This window comes from Pan troglodytes, chromosome 19, assembly GCF_028858775.2.
Source record: "Pan troglodytes isolate AG18354 chromosome 19, NHGRI_mPanTro3-v2.0_pri, whole genome shotgun sequence".
NCBI classification, from domain to species: domain Eukaryota; kingdom Metazoa; phylum Chordata; class Mammalia; order Primates; family Hominidae; genus Pan; species Pan troglodytes.
This window is the reverse complement of record NC_072417.2, coordinates 54935553-54951817: the sequence shown is the minus strand read 5'-3', so window position 1 is coordinate 54951817 and position 16265 is coordinate 54935553. Positions and strand designations below refer to the sequence as shown.

Sequence of the window (16265 nt, the reverse complement as noted above, 5' to 3'; positions counted from 1 at the left end):
GAAATCTCTCAGCCTAACAACTTTTGTGCTTTTGTTGTTTTGTGCAGAGGTGGGAAGACTCCTTTGCATTTTTGGTATAACTTCTGTGTTAATGATTTTGTTGTTTGTTTCGCAAAATCACTTAGTGATCCGTGTTTTCCAACTTAGAGTTAACATGCACCATTTTGCGAAATAAAAAAATGTCTCGTATATCTCTTTGTATGTCTCTTTTCGTTTGTCATATTTGGAATTGTCTTTATTTTTTTTATCATTAGTTTAAAGCAGGAATTTATTAAATATTCCAAAAAGACCGAAGTTTTACTTCATCTCCTAGGCATTCATTTTTCAGTGTGTTATTCACTGATTTCTCCATGTTCATTAATATTTGGAATAATTTATGTAAATTAATTATTGCTGCGTTACGAGCTTACGGAGCAACATTCTTTGTCTTCAGTATTTTAATGTATTTTTCTATTAAATATACTTCAGTCACTTATACCATATTTAGGATTATTTTCCTAATTCTAGACCTACTAATTATAAACTGGAATGCTGATAATTTTCCCTAAGCTTCAATTGTTTATAATTTATTCATTTATTTATGACAGATGGGCATAAAACTACTTTATTACAAAGATTTAATGATATATTGTGTAGAGATTTTATACTATGTGCTTGGACACAAACACTCTTAAATAATTGTTTATTTTTTCCACCTGCTTTTGACATAATGAAAGTGCATTTTTAATTTTTTAATTTTTTAATTTAGTTGTAACAGACTTTAGGATGTAATGGTCCCAGATTCTTTTGTTATCTGTTTTTTAGCCACATTGTTTATTCTGTTGTCATTATATAATATTTACACGCTGTATTAGTCTGCTCAGGCTGTTATAACAAAATACTATAAACAGTGCTTTCAACAACAGACATTTATTTTTCACAGCCCTGGAGGCTGGGAAGTCTGTGACCAAGACAATGGCTGATTTGGTTCTTGAACAGGCTTTCTGTCCTCTTCTTATAAGGGCATTAATTCCATCATAAGGACCCCACTCTCATGACCTCATGTAAACCTAATTACCTTCAAAGGCCCTATTTCCAAATCCCATCACACTGAGAGTTAGATCTTCAGCACATAAATTCTGGGGGAAACAAATGTTCATGCCATAACACACACTGCTGACCCTTTGTTTCCATTTCCGTAGTTGTTTAGTGTTATTATTTATAATATTTTGGAGGAATACTCTAATTATAGTATGGGTACTTATTAATTTTGTAATACAAAATGCATTTATTAAGCAGTGAAAATGCTAATAAAGTCATATAGTAGTTGCTTCCTATACTATATATATCTTGCGATATTTCAGGAAGATTTTGCATAATATATGTAATGCTATCATTCAAACATCTTTAATAAGTTGGTCAGAAAGAGAAGAATGTTTTCCATCTTCAACCAAACTAAGGATACATTCCAGGTCCAAATCACCAAATACATGAACTTAGATTTAAATGTTTGTAGTCAGGCATTCAACTGTTTAATTACAGTCCACCCGGAACACACATTTTATTCTCAGTTCTGATATCAGCAGGGCATTGATAACGTGTATTTGTCTAATGGCAAGTCCAAGCATTAGCTTTTGATAGCATCTTAACCCAATTTGACATTTCTGTGTGTGCTTAAGTGTCCAGACAAGCATTCACCAATGCTTTTTCTGATGTTGGAAATGTTCTCTCTGCTACGAAATGTGCTAACCACTACCCACATGTGGCTTTTGAGAAGTTGAAAGGTAGCTAGTGTGACTAACCAAATTTTTATATTATTGTAATTAATTTAAATTTAAATGTAGTAGCCATGTGTGGCTATTGGACAACGTGCCTCTAGGTCATTATCACTGGTATCTAGATAGATCAGACAATTCACAGAAGCCTCACACTTAACCCCATTCTTCTTAATGTCAAAGCATGGGGCCTGCTACTTCATCTCTCTACACTTTTGAATTATCACTCATTTTTTACCCTAACATAAGTCAAGGTAGATATTATGCCAAAAATTACAGAAAAGTAGTGACAGGCCAGGCCTGGTGGCTATAATCCCAGCACTTTGGGAGGCTGAGGTGGGTGGATCACGAGGCCAGGAGTTCGAGACCACGGTGAAACCCCGTCTCTACTAAAAAATACAAAAAATTAGCCGGGCGTGGTGGCGGGCGCCTGTAGTCCCAGCTACTCGGAGAGGCTGAGGCAGGAGAATGGCGTGAACCCGGGAGGCGGAGCTTGCAGTGAGCCGAGGTCGAGCCACTGCACTCCAGCCTGGGTGACAAAGCGAGACTCCGTCTCAAAAAAAAATAAAAAATAAAAAAAATAAAATAAAATATGTGTGGAGACATATTGGTCCCTACTGTTCAAAGTAAAATTCAAGTGTATATGGATATATTATCTTTACCTTTGAAACCGAAAGTAAGGTAATATTCTAACTTTTGAAGGGATAATCATTCTAAGTTTTAACTATGAGAATATTTCTATCATTCACTTACCTATTTCACAATTCTGAGACAGCCTGAAGCAAAATGAACAAGAATAAACCATATGTATTAACATATATTACCTTATATAAAAATTATTTTGACTGTACTTCTGCCCTTTATTAAGACATATGCCAACTAAATATTATTTTAAAGGAGCTATAGATGATGATGAAATAATTTTCAAGTACAGTTTTTAAAAAAGCTACATCTACTCTTGCTGCTCCTGTCATAGCCTAGATTTATAGCTAATTTTCATGAGTTACAGTTTTGTATTACACATCCCCCCAACCATGCCACTTCCCAGCTTTTAAAAGAACTTAACGATTTTTAATAGGAATGTAGACAAAGTATTGCTGCCTGTTATCAGAATTTACTGGCACCTTTGCCCACAAATTGGAGGTAAAATATGTCACTGTGACCCTTATTGGTATCCCTGATGTGTGACATCAATTGCACATTTTCTTTCCTCTGATTTTATGTGTATGTTTTGTAGATCAGATAAACCTGGGACATGTCGTCCAGGCACGGTGGCTCATGCCTGTAATCCCAGCTATTTGGGAGGCTGAGGCAGGAGAATGGCTTGAACCTGAGAGGTGGAGGTTGCAGTGAGCCAAGATTGCGCCATTGCACTCTAGCCTGGGGGAGAAGAGCAAAACTCCATCTCAAAAAAAACAAACCTGGGACATGTCAAAATTTCTCTAATGAAATACTTGTGTTTACCTAAAATAAATTCCTATTAGAACAATAAAAGTGAGAAACAAAACAAACGCAAAATGGAAACAATTTGTATAACCTGGCAAAAGACAGTAACATTAACCTATATTTAATGAACACATCAAAACTCAAACCAATAATTTATCATTGTAGTAAAAATATACAACAGAAATTATGAGATGGTTTCGTCAGTGAAAAGCACTGTGTATACAATCATTCCCTAGGTGACTTCATATTTCTCTAGCCCAATTCTAATAATTTGCTCATAATAGTATAAATGAAACTGTTTTCCAAATAATATTAATGTCTACCTTCGCCTATCACCATTGTGTCAATATTTGTGTGATTCTATAAAATTTAGAATGTCTAGAAGGATGCCTTTGCTTTTGCAATACAAAAAATGGCCTAACACAGATATAGATGATAAAGATATAGATAGATAGGGGGTTGCATTTTGAAATTTATTTCTTCAAGGGACTTATTTCAAGTTTGAAATTATTCTGGTTTTAAAATTAACAAATGATAAACCTTATAGAATGATAACACAATTGTACATGTTATAAGGTCACAGGGTATATCAAATGATGAACCAATCATTTTGTGTTGAGGTTTGGTAGTATTTATTTATTTTTTATTTATTTATATATTTTTTTTACTGAGACTTCAATTTGAGAACAGTTTTTGTACGGAGGGGCCCTACCACTGCCGCTTACTGGGGCTGTTCTCAGACTGTGAGATTCTGCCCACACCAAGCCAGGATGAGAGTTTTATTCCTCATACTGCTCTCAGTACTTGTTTGCATCCCATAATATCCCCCCAAAAGTTCATTTTTTATGCTGTTTGTTATTCGCTTACATTTAATACATGTATCAAAAAGTCATTTTTTTTTTTTGAGACAGAGTTTCGCTCTTTTTCCCCTGCCTAGAGTGCAATGGCGCGATATCGGCTCACCACAACCTCCGCCTCCTGGGTTCAAGCAACTCTCCTGCCTCAGCCTCCCAAGTAGCTGGGATTACAGGTGCCCGCCACCACGCCTGGCTAATTTTGTATTTTTAGTAGAGACAGTGTTTCATTATGTTGGTCAGACCAGCCTGGCCAACATGATAAAACACTGTCTCTACTAAAAATACAAAAATGAGCCAAGTGTGGTGGCACGTGCCTGTAATCCCAGCTACTAGGGAGGCTGAGGCAGGAGAGTTGCTTGAACCCAGGAGGCAGAGGTTGCAGAGAGCCGAGATTGTACCACTCTGCACTCCAGCCTGGGCAACAGTGAGACTCCATCTCAAAAAAAAAAAAAAAAAAAAAAAAGACTGTATAATAGTTCTCATTATCTCCCCAATAAATCTCTGCAGTAGAGATTTTTAACTTGTGAGGGAAGTACTGACCTTGTGAAGGAAATATAAGTGGTGAGGGAGGGAAGGTGAATTTGAAAACACCGTTTGGAATTATTGCACTTTAAAGGTAAAGCTGGCAGGTTTTCCATACACATCAGATCTGAAAATGTGTGTGTGTGTATGTGATGGAGAGATAGAGAGGGAATGAGAACCAGACAGATATAGAGAGAACTAAAAGGGGATACCAAGAATATTCAGCTGAGAAATTATAAAATGGGAGTTGCCACTAAACAGAAAGTGGAAGACCAAGTTTGGGGAGTACTGGTGACTCCATGTGGACATTCATTTTGAGATTCCTAAATGATACCCAAGTGAAGAAGTCAGACAGTGTTGGGTGTAGTCTAGTGTTGAGGTGTAATATGAAATATCAGGGAATTAAAGCATAAAAATTAGTAAGAAAGCAAAGATAAGAAAGATAAGTCCAAGTCCTGAGCCTAGTGGTTCTCTAACATTAAAAAAGTAGTAAAGATGAGAAGAAACCAGCAAAAAATGACCAGGAGTAATTATCAAAAATGTTGGGGAAAGTAGGTTAAGTGTCCTGGAATTCTATCAAAGAAAGTTTTGCAAAAACGAGGGAGAGATCGACTGTGTCAAATGCTGCTGATACATAAATTAAGACAAAGGCTGGGGAATTATGCTTTAATTAATAATTTAACAATGTGAACATGGTTTGTGCTTTGATAAGAGCAATTTTGTTGGAGTGAGTAGGTGAGAAACCATTTTGGAGTGGTGGCTCAAAGGAATGTCAGATCTCTGGATTCTTTTTTTTTTTTGAGATGGAGTTTTGCTCTTGTTGCCCAGGCTAGAGTACAGTGGCACAATCTCAGTGCACTGCAACCTCCGCCTTCTGGTTTCAAGAGATTCTCCTGCCTCAGCCTCCCGAGTAGCTGGGATTACTGGCACACACCACCACACCCAGCTAATTTTTTGTAGTTTTTTAGTAGAGACGGGGTTTCACCCTGTTGACCAGGCTGGTCTCGAACTCCTGACTTCAGGTGATACACTCGCCTCAGCCTCCCAAAGGGCTGGGATTACAGGCGTGAGCCACTGCGCCCGGCCCTTTATCCAGTCTACTGTTGATGGACACCTAGGTTGATTTCATGTCTTTGCTATTGTGACTAGCACTGTGATGAACATAAGTGTGCATGTGTTTTTGGTAGAACAATTTCTTTTCTTTTGGATATATACCTAGTAATGGAATTGCTGGGTCAAATGGTAGTTCTGTTTTAAGTTCTTTGAGAAATCTCCAAATTGCTTTCCACAGTAGCTGAACTAATTTACATTTCCACCAAAAGTGTATTCCCTTTTCTCCACAGCCTTGTCAGCATCTGTTACTTTTTGACTTTTTATCAATAGCCGTTCTGACTGATGTGAGATGATGAAATCTTTAAAAGTGAAGCTCTATAGTCTTCCCCAGTTATTAGAAAGTGTTCTTTCTCAGCCACCTTGTAAGGAGAGCATCTTAGCCAGCCCAATTGCAGGTGCGAGTGACTCCCCAGAAAAGGAATTAGGTGAGGGATGATATGTGACATCGCTGTCATAAAAATGGCCATAACATGTGTCCCTAGGGCTGCTGTGTCTTTACGAGGCCATGTAATCTGTGAGGGGTGTTGCTCAGAGTGCCAGCGTGCCCACCAGGACAGCCGCTGCAGGACTGGGTGCTGCATGTCCCTGTGGAGGGAGGTCACCACACAGCAATTCCTGAGGCATGGCTGGGCCTACTCTGCAAGCGTAAACTTGATGAGCTGTGCTTAAATAGCTAATTTGTGCTTGATTATGTGAATGCATTTTTTTCATATTTACTGTATGTATTTACTGTTTACCATTCTGGGCATTTTTCATGTACGGACTTGTTGGACCCTCACAGAGGTCCTGTGAGGTGGATGCACTCTGCAGGAGGAAACTGAGACACATGGCTTATGAGCAGGAAAGGCAAGAGGCAAGGCCAGGCAGGCAGCTCCAGAGCCCATGCCCTCAACCACCCTGACAGCTCTACCTTCTGCACATATCTAGTCAGATTTAGACCTTAGTCGTTTGTTTTTGTTTTTGTTTTGGTGCTGTCGCAATTGGTATTGTTTTTCTTATTACCAAATCCAATTGTTCAATCGGTATATGGGACAGCAATTGACTTTTGTATGCTGACTTTGTATCCTGAGACTTAGCTAAACCTGCATGTAAACAAACACTTTGGGATTTTCTAAGCAATCATGTCATCTGCAAATAAAGGCAGTTTTATGTCTTCCTTTCCAATCTGCATGCCATTTATTTTTTTTCCGTGCCTTTTTGCACTAGCTAGAACTTCCAACACCGTTTTTTGTTGTTGTTGTTTTTGGTTTTGTTTTTGAGATAGAGTCTGTGAAGCGGCACTCATGACAGGCAGGCTGGGCGCCGCCACCCCGAAAACTCCGAGGGAGGACCAGCCAGCCCCGGTTGGCGCTGGAGCTGCAGCGCCACCTGCAGGCCAAGGAGTCTTTTTCTGGGAGGCTGGAGCTGCAGCGCCACCTGCAGGCCAAGGAGTCTTTTTCTGGGAGGCTGGAGCTGCAGATGCAGTGAAGTCACAGGTTCCGTGACGTCACAGGTGGGCAGGCGCACTGGTCTGTAACGGATTGGCTTGGCCTTACCCACGAGGCTTTGTGGTGGCTGTTGGCTTGGCGGTGGTCGCTTGGCTTGGCGTGGCGGTGGTCGCTTGGCTTGGCATTTCTGGCTTGGCGGTCCTCCTTTCGCAGATTGGAAACCGCGGGCTATCCTGCTGGGAGGTTGTGGCCGAGGCAGTAGCTCGCTACTGATGGCCTCCTGGGGTGGAGAAAAGCGGGGAGGGACTGAGGGGTCTCCGAAGCCGGCAGTCTACGCCACGAGGAAGACCCGTAGCGTCAGAAGCCAGGAGGACCAGTGGTACTTGGGCTACCCGGGGGACCAGTGGTCCTCGGGCTTCTCCTACAGCTGGTGGAAAAACAGCGTCGGCAGCGAGAGCAAGCACGGTGAGGGCGCCTTAGACCAGCCCCAGCACGACGTTCACCTGGAAGATCTTGGCGAGCTCCACAGAGCTGCCCGGTCGGGCGACGTCCCTGGGGTGGAGCACGTCTTGGCTCCTGGAGACACTGGCGTGGACAAGAGGGATAGGAAGAAGAGGTAATGGCCAGGCGAAGGATGCGGGCGCGCCGTCCTGTCGGGGACACTGGCTTTCTGGTGCCCGCAGGCCCCACGGCACCCGGGATGGGGAAACGTCAGAGGGGTCAGGGGCCCAGGCCTCTTAGTGAGACGGGATCAAATATAAATGATTATTACTATTGCAAAAGTGTTGGTCTACTTTACAGGAGTTTTCTTTAAAAATATTGCACTTCCCAACTGTGTTTATCCATTTTCTCAATTTATTCATCAAACATAAGCTGAATACCTATTATACAGCAGACATATTCTACTGTCACTCAGGTTCCTTCCATCCTTAAGAACTTCATGTTGGCCGGGCTCGGTGGCTCATGCCTGTAATCCCAGCACTTTGGGAGGCCGAGGAGGGCAGATCATGAGGTCAGAAGTTCGAGACCAGCCTGACCAACATGGTGAAACCCCGCCTGTTATGCTTTTGACTCAGCCTAGACTTAGCTAAGACCTTCATGATAAATTATCCTTTAGGCCCTCGGGGTTCAGTTCAAATAATGTTGCAGAAAGAGATGAGTTTCCTTTTTTCATTGCTACCAGATCTGTATGCTGAGGACCCTTTTCTTAGATCGTGGAATGTCCCATATTATCCTTTCCCAGATTTGTGACAGGAAGCCATCACCAGAATTCTGAGTCTCAAGTATGTTAGTTGGATTTAACAGAGCTAAGTCTCATCCATGACTCATGAATATCCATGTATAAAATGAGAGCTTTGGCAGGGCGCAGTGGCTCATGCCTGTAATCCCAGCAATTTGGGAGGCTAAGGTGGGCGGATCACGAGGTCAGGTGATTGAGAGCATCCTGGCTAACACGGTGAAACCCCGTCACTACTAAAAAATACAAAAAAAATAGCCGGGCGTGGTGGTGGGCGCCTGTAGTCCCAGCTACTCAGGAGGCTAAGGCAGGAGAATGGCATGAACCCGGGAGGCGGGATCGCGCCACTGCACTCCAGCCTGGGTGACAGAGCGAGACTCAGTCTAAAACAAACAAACAAACAAAACTTGCTTCAGCAGCAAACATATACTAAAATTGGAACAAAATGGAGAGAAATTAGCATGGCCCCTGCCTGCATAAGGATGATGCACAGATTTTTGAAGTGGTCCATATTTTGCGCAGTCACTAGAAGTTCATTTGACTATTTGCTGACTAGTTCCAAAGGCAGTGTGAGTCAAAGCAAACTGGGTATCACCTAATATTAAAATTGTGATTTTTCACTACAAAAATATGCAGTAAGGTGATCAATGGAGCTGAGTAACACGTGGGATGTTGTGTGCAAATATATTGTCAGTATGTATCTCAGAAATGAGAGAATGTCAACTTGCATGTCTTTCATGGAACTGAAAAAAAAAAGTAGAATTTTGTTTTCCATGTCAGTTGGAGATGAACATGGGGATTGAGCATCCTTCTAACAAAGATCTGCCGATTCAGAGTTTGAGTCTGTATGGAACAGTAGTCCAAGCTAGGTCTTGACATCTATTAGCTTTCTCCCCTTGGCGTGATTGATGAGCTCAGCAATAGTGGACAGTGTTGCTATCTAGTTTGATAAAATAATATATTTATAAGTAAATTTAGTTACAAACTATGAACTAGCTGTGATGCCCCAAATTATAAGCCATAAAGAATAGAACTAATAAAGCTAGAACTTAATAACAGTTTTGGAAAACTGCAACATTTGAATATTAGAACCTCTGGAAAAAATACACATTGGGTTTTATTTGTGATTCCAAAACCATTTCCGCAATAAAGCTCAAGAACAAATTATTTCATTGCTTCACTGTTTCTCTGAGCATTTACAAAACGTTTTCTTGTTAAATCTTTAACAACCTAGTGAAATAAGGCAGTAAAATCCTTGCTTTTTAGAAGAATACATTGAGCCTAAGAGAAGCAACTTGTCAGAGAATAAATAGCTGCTGGTAATAGAGCTAGGACGCTTTCCATTATGCCAAGCTAATGTGAGTTAATTTACTGAGCTAGACTCCCTTCAATTCATGAGTACTTCATCTTTTTTTCTTCTTCAGAAGCTTAAAGAGAAGTTGGTAGAACTCACAAATTGAAGTATATGGGATAATTAAAGTTCTGATATTAACTCTGATATTGTTTGAAATACTCTAAAAGTTTAATATATTTGGTATTTTTCATTTGTTTTAAAATAGTAATTTCATTTATTACATTTTTATCCATAGCATTCAGCAACTAGTTCCTGAATATAAGGAAAAACAGACACCTGAAAGTCTTCCTCAAAATAACAATCCAGGTAAGACTTCTGATAGTGAATTATTTTTGGTGGTCCTACCATAGGTAAAAAAGAAGTAACAGTAAGGAAGTTTTCATCATGAAAGAGCAGTTTTAAAAAATCTTTATTTTGATAGGTTAGATTTCTTGGTAGGTTAGATGACACAATTATTTAAAAAGTTAATTGTAGGTCATTTATTTTTTCAAACAATCTGGTCTGAAAAAAATTTAATTATGGTCCCTAAAATCCTATGTGATATTTTTGTATAAATAAGAAAAAGTTTTGTTTTTTTTTTGAGACGGAGTCTCGCTGTCGCCCAGGCTGGAGTGCAGTGGCACGATCTCGGCTCACTGCAGGCTCCACCCCCTGGGGTTCATGCCATTCTCTTGCCTCAGCCTCCAGAGTAGCTGGGACTACAGGCGCCCGCCACCCCGCCTGGCTAATTTTTCGTATTTTTAGTAGAGACGGGGTTTCACCGTGTTAGCCAGGATGGTCTCGATCTCCTGACCTCGTGATCCATCCACCTCGGCCTCCCAAAGTGCTGGGATTACAGGCGTGAGCCACCGCGCCTGGCCAAGAAAAAGATATTTTTAAGTTAGTAAGTTGTATGTTTTCTTTATAGTCACATTATAATGAATTAGACTTGTTATGAATTGGAACTTCTATTTAATTTTTAAAATAAATGACTTATGTTTAGTAAATGAATATCAATCACAATTGACCCTTAACAACGTGGAATTTAGGGATGCTTGATTCCCTCTGCAGTCAAACATCTGTGTATAACTTTTGACTCCCCCAAGAACGTAACTACTAATAGCTAACTGTTGACCAGCAGCCTTATTGATAACATAAACAGTCAATTAAGATATGTTTGGTATGGTATATGTATTAATATGCTGTATTCATACAATAAAGGAAGCTAGGGAAATAAACTGTTAAGAAAATCATAAGGCAGAAAAAATATGCTTACTGTTCATTAAATGCAAGTGGATCATTCTATAACTCTTCATCATAGTCTTCAAGTTGAGCAGGCTAAGGAGAAGGAGGAAGAGGAAGATTGGTCTTCGCTGTCTCAGGTGGCAGAGGTGGGAGAAAATCTGCTCATAAGTAGACCCCTGCAGTTCAAATCCGTGTTGTTCAAAGGCTAACTATATTACATAGTGATTTGTGTCACTAAAAAAAAGAAATTAGTTTCAAAACTGGAAACTCAGCAATACCTTTCTGGCACCATAAACAAATGGCAATAAGAACTGTGAAATGGCCAGGTGTGCTGCCCACACCTGTAGTCCCAGCAAGTTGGGAGGCCTAGGTGGGAGGATCGCTTGTGTCCGGAAGTTCCAGACCAGCCTGGGTGACATAGTGAGACCACATCTCTACAAAAACAAATACAAAATTAGCTGGGTGTTTTGGTGCACACCTGTAATCCCAGCTACTTGGGAGACTGAGATGGGAGGATCGCTTGAGCCTGGGAGTCAAGGCTGTAGTGAGCTGTGATCATGATCACAACCTGGATGACAGAGTGAGACCCTGTCTCAGAAAAAAACAAAAACAAAAACACAAACAAAACCCTGCCAAACATACCCAATGTGCACTAATACTAATGGGAAATTATTTTTTAAAGATACCTTCTGAGTGCAGAAGTCAGAAAAGCAATTCCTTGTTGAGAAGAACAGGTCATGTTACATACTTATAAACCAACAAGGTGTCACTATTATTGACTTTCCCCCAATTTGAAATCGAATGAGGTATATTTACTTCATTAGAACAAGATGTGTTTTTCTACCTGCTGGTTAATTGCTATGTTAACAGTAATTTTGTTAGAACAAGATATGCAGTTACCATTAGCCAAAAGATTATCATAATAAATATTCAAATAGCCCAACTCTAGGCTCAACAAATTACAATGAAAGTATAAAAATGTTTCACAATAACAAAAAATGCTTCTGTGCTTCCAAGATGTGATGCCTAATGCATTGGACTATCTGAACTGTAAGAGGACACCTTTAATTTAGTACATATTAATCAAAGAACTTCTCTAAGTTAGGTTTTGCACGTTATGGGAGACAAACATGAAATAGACATAGTTTTGGTCTTTGAGGTGCTCATAATAGAATAGAGCTTTCTCTATTTAATTTCTGTGTTTTTTTCAACAGAATTTTCAAGGAAATCATTTATTCATTTGTCCACTTAACAAATAATTATCAAATGTCTTTTAGTACTAAGCATTTTTTTTCTAATGTTACAGAATACAGACATTTAAAAATACTGTTGGGGCCAGCACAGTGGTGCATGCCTGTAATCTCACCACTTTGGGAGGCTGAGATGGGAGGATCACTTGAGCCCAGAAGGTCGAGACCAGCCCGGGCAACATGACAAGACCTCATCTCTACTAAATTTTTTTAAAAACAATAAAACATTAGCTGGGCATGGTTCCAGGTGCCTGTACTTCCAGCTACTTGGGAGGCTGAGGTGGGAGGATTGCTTGAGCCTGGGTGTTTGAGGCTACAGTGAGCTATGATCATGCCACTGCACTCGTGTCTGGGTAACAGAGTGAGACCCCGTCTCAAAAAAGAAAAAAAACAAACCAACAAAACCCAGGAGTTTGTTATTATCATTGTCACTTTAATTATTTGATGAATTATTTATTCAGTGCCTACTACTGTGTTAGATGCCCTCTGGAACCGTATAGTGATCATTTATTATGTTAAATATATGCCAGACACTGTATGTGATGAGGAATGAAAGCTGTAAAAAGGTGGGTAAGATTTAAGGTAAGCATGAAGAGTGAGTAGAACTTTTCTAGGTAAAGAGGCAGAAGGATGATGTGGGCAGAAGATTGTGTGTTTGGCAGAAGGAGCAGCGAGTGCAAAAGTAAGATGCTTGAGTGAACTTTGCAGGGTTTATGAGCAGTTCAGTTTTGCCAGTGCAAAACATATGAGATGTGAATGGTTGGGAATGAAGTGAATACCTAAGGCAAGCTCATGACAGACTTTTTTTTGAGACAAAGTCTCACTCTGTCACCCAGGCTGGAGTGCAGTGGCGTGCTCTTGGCTCACTGCAACCTCCGCCTCCCAAGTTCAAGTGATTCTCGTGCCTCAACCTCCCAGGTAGCTGGGATTACAGGCGCGAGCCACCATGCCCAGCTGATTTTTGTATTTTCAGTAGAGACAGGGTTTCGGCACGTTTGACAGGCTGGTCTCAGACTCCTGACCTCAAGTGATCCACCCACCTCGGCCTCTCAAGTGCTGGGATTACAGACGTGAGCCACCACTCCCTGCCCAGACTTTTTAATACTATAGAAATGAGTAGATCTCGGGTCGGGCATGGTGGCTTATGCCTATAATCCCAGCATTTTGGGAGGCCAAGGAGGGCAGATCACAAGGTCAGGAGATCGAGACCATCCTGGCCAACATGGTGAAACCTGTCTCTACTAAAAATACACATGAAAAATTAGCCGGACGTGGTGGAGCATGCCTACGGTCCCAGCTACTCAGGAGGCTGAGGCAGGAGAATCACTTGAACCTTGGAGGCAGAGGCTGCAGTGAGCCAAGATCGCACCACTGCACTCCAGCCTGGGTGACAGAGCAAGACTCTGTCTCAAAAAAAAAAAAAAAAAGAAAAGAAAAGAAAAGAAAAAAGAAAGAAATGAGTAGAACTTTTCCTGTAGGCCATGGGAAATTTACCAGGTGGAATGCTTTGGGCTGTAAGTACTAGATGACCTAACTAACAGTGGCTAAAACAGTAGGGACCAGAGTTGTTTTGATGGTTCAGTGATAACACGGTGTTTTGTTCATGTCTGTTTTCATGGCTGACTAATTAGCAACAGCTCCAAACATCGTGGTCTCACCGACAATATCTTTACATGTTTCTTTTAGTTAGGGAGAAGACTCAGAAGGGTGCAGTTGACTTCCTGTAACATTTTATTGGCTGGGTCCTACCACATGCTCATTCCTAAACCAGGCACTGGGGAAGCAAATGTAATTACTATGATGAGCTTAGAATAATCATTTCTTCTTTTGGAGTGGGGAGGGCTATTGGCATGATAAATATCCAAATAGATGCGTGTTTCTCCAGCAAGACAGAACAGGGAATCGCTATTGGGTAGGGAGACAGCAATGTTTACTGTAGGGACTCATTGGAGTGGGGAGTCACATGATTAGATTTGAGTATTAGGGCAATCTGGTTATGGTATAAAGCAGGGATTGGCAAGCATTTTCTGTACAGGGCTTTTTCATGTGGTCTGTCATTCCTACTCAACCCTACCATTGAAGTATGAAAACAGTCATAAAAAGGCAAGCAAATATACATGACTGAGCTCCGGTAAAACTTTATTTACAAAACTGTAAGGCAGACTGGATTTGCTCCATGGCCTGTAGTTTGCTGACCCCTCATATGGAGAGCAGCTGGAAGATAACCACATAAAGAGACAGGGAAACAAAAGAAACATTTGCGTTTATCAGAGCTATAGTTTCCTTGTGCTGTCCTCAGACTAGTGTCAGTCTGTTGTGAGGTTTTCACCCATCCATGGTGAAATCAGTAAGGTTAAGGAGCTCAGTTATTCATTTAAAAATGTTGGTCTTTTTCTTGGCATGATGCCTTTTTCATTTATTTTACTTAAACTTTATTTTTCATTTAAGAAATAACATTAATAGTTGTTTTTTCCCTATAAAAGCCACTACTTAAGAGCCCATGTTTAACTAGGAAATATAAGCATAAAATAAACGTGTCACAGTGGAAATATAAAGCAGATGCAGAAAAGAGGTACAGTTAATATGATTTAGTGACTGTTGAATGTAAAAAGATAGGGGATAGGGAGAAATCTCAGATGATTCTCAGGTTTCTGGCTTGTGCCCTAGCATTTAACCTGGACATGAGGGAGTAGGCAGTTTTCAGGTGTATAGAGGAGAGCAGCAGGTCAGCAGTCACGACTAACAGTTTTCTCTGCATTGCTGAGTTTACTGAAATGTCCATGTGGGATATTTTCAGTAGGTAATTGGATAAATTTTTATGGCTGGAGATGGAACTCTGAGGTTGGAGTTGCAGACTTGGAATAACTGAGGCAAAGTGGTAGATCTGAGTGAGCTTGTCCATGATGGGAAAGGTATAGAATGAGCAGAGGGCCAGTGACAGAACCCTGGGAATATCAGCATTTCCCAGAGGAATTAGGAAAGAAGCCTGAGCCGTGGCTAAAGAAAAAGAGGAGAGGAATCATAAAGTGATGTTGCAAAAAGTTACAAAGGTGAGAATTTCAAGGAGGGAGTATCAATTCTAACCAGTAAGATTACTAAAAAGTAAAGTGAGTTAAGCTTTTAAAAGCCTTCAGTGGCACTGTCTTCTAAAGAACAATCATAGAGTTGTGGGGTTCGCCGTTTATGTGATCAGTACTTCTGATGTTCAAATGTGGAAGAATACACCTACCAAGATCCTACCTAACTTTTGTAACTGCAGCAGCTCCCTGTACAGGATCAGGGAAAATGGTCAAGACTGGTGAGTTAATGTACCACCATTTTCCTAGAATTGTCTAAACCTAAGGTCATATGTGAGGCAAAGTGTAGTCTTTCTTACCTGCTTTTTTGTGGAAATGCTTGTTTGGTACTCAAGTCCTTGATAGGCTCTTCTGAATGCATTCCCAAACAAACATCTGACAGCAACAACTGGAAGCCACCACCAGATGCACGTATATATCCTTCCTCTGACATGGAATCATAATACAGCCATGTTGTGACACAATTTCAGGTTTTGATTAGAAATAGTTTACAGGCCAGCAGTTTAGACAAACTGACATTTAAAAAATATTTTATTGCAGGAAACTAATATAATGTCCTCGAGAAAAATATAAAGTGAAATGCTGAATATAGCAGTTCTCAGTACTTGGGGTTTTGGTCACATCAGGAGAAAAGTCAGTGCCTGACTCCTTTTGTTAGTGCAGTTCCCTTTTCATTTACCCTCTTGTGATATTTCTGCTTTTACTGCTTCCTTTTGAATTCCATTCCTAAAGAAAATACTATTAGAACACATTTCAAATGCACTTCTTTATATCTGCACCACAATGACACGATGATGGTCTGCCAAGATTTTAAGTGTCTTCTGGGTTGTCAAATACAAATTGTTTTATCTGACATAGTTTAAATGTGAAGTGCTTTTCTGGTATTACATTTCTTCAGAAATTGGTCATCTGTGATTTAACTAGAATATGTGGTCAATTGGATTACCACATTTTTAACCATCTATACATAAGATGTCTCTTCTCCCGGCCAGATAAGTTAAAAG

General features: G+C 40.3%; 1 protein-coding gene and 1 non-coding gene across 2 annotated transcripts in view; both read left to right on the top strand.

The window, feature by feature from the left end:
• Positions 1-7185: 7185 nt before the first annotated feature.
• Positions 7186-16265, top strand: part of LOC750927 (coiled-coil domain-containing protein 144A) — a 105688-nt gene continuing 96608 nt past the window's right edge. The window contains 2 exon segments of the mRNA XM_054670450.1: positions 7186-7735; positions 9946-10016. Of these exon segments, the coding sequence (XP_054526425.1) occupies positions 7392-7735; positions 9946-10016 (415 nt within the window). The 5' untranslated portion in view covers positions 7186-7391.
• LOC112206121 (U6 spliceosomal RNA) lies at positions 8766-8873 on the top strand. Its single transcript, XR_002940329.1, has one exon. It is a non-coding gene; the product is annotated as a U6 spliceosomal RNA (small nuclear RNA).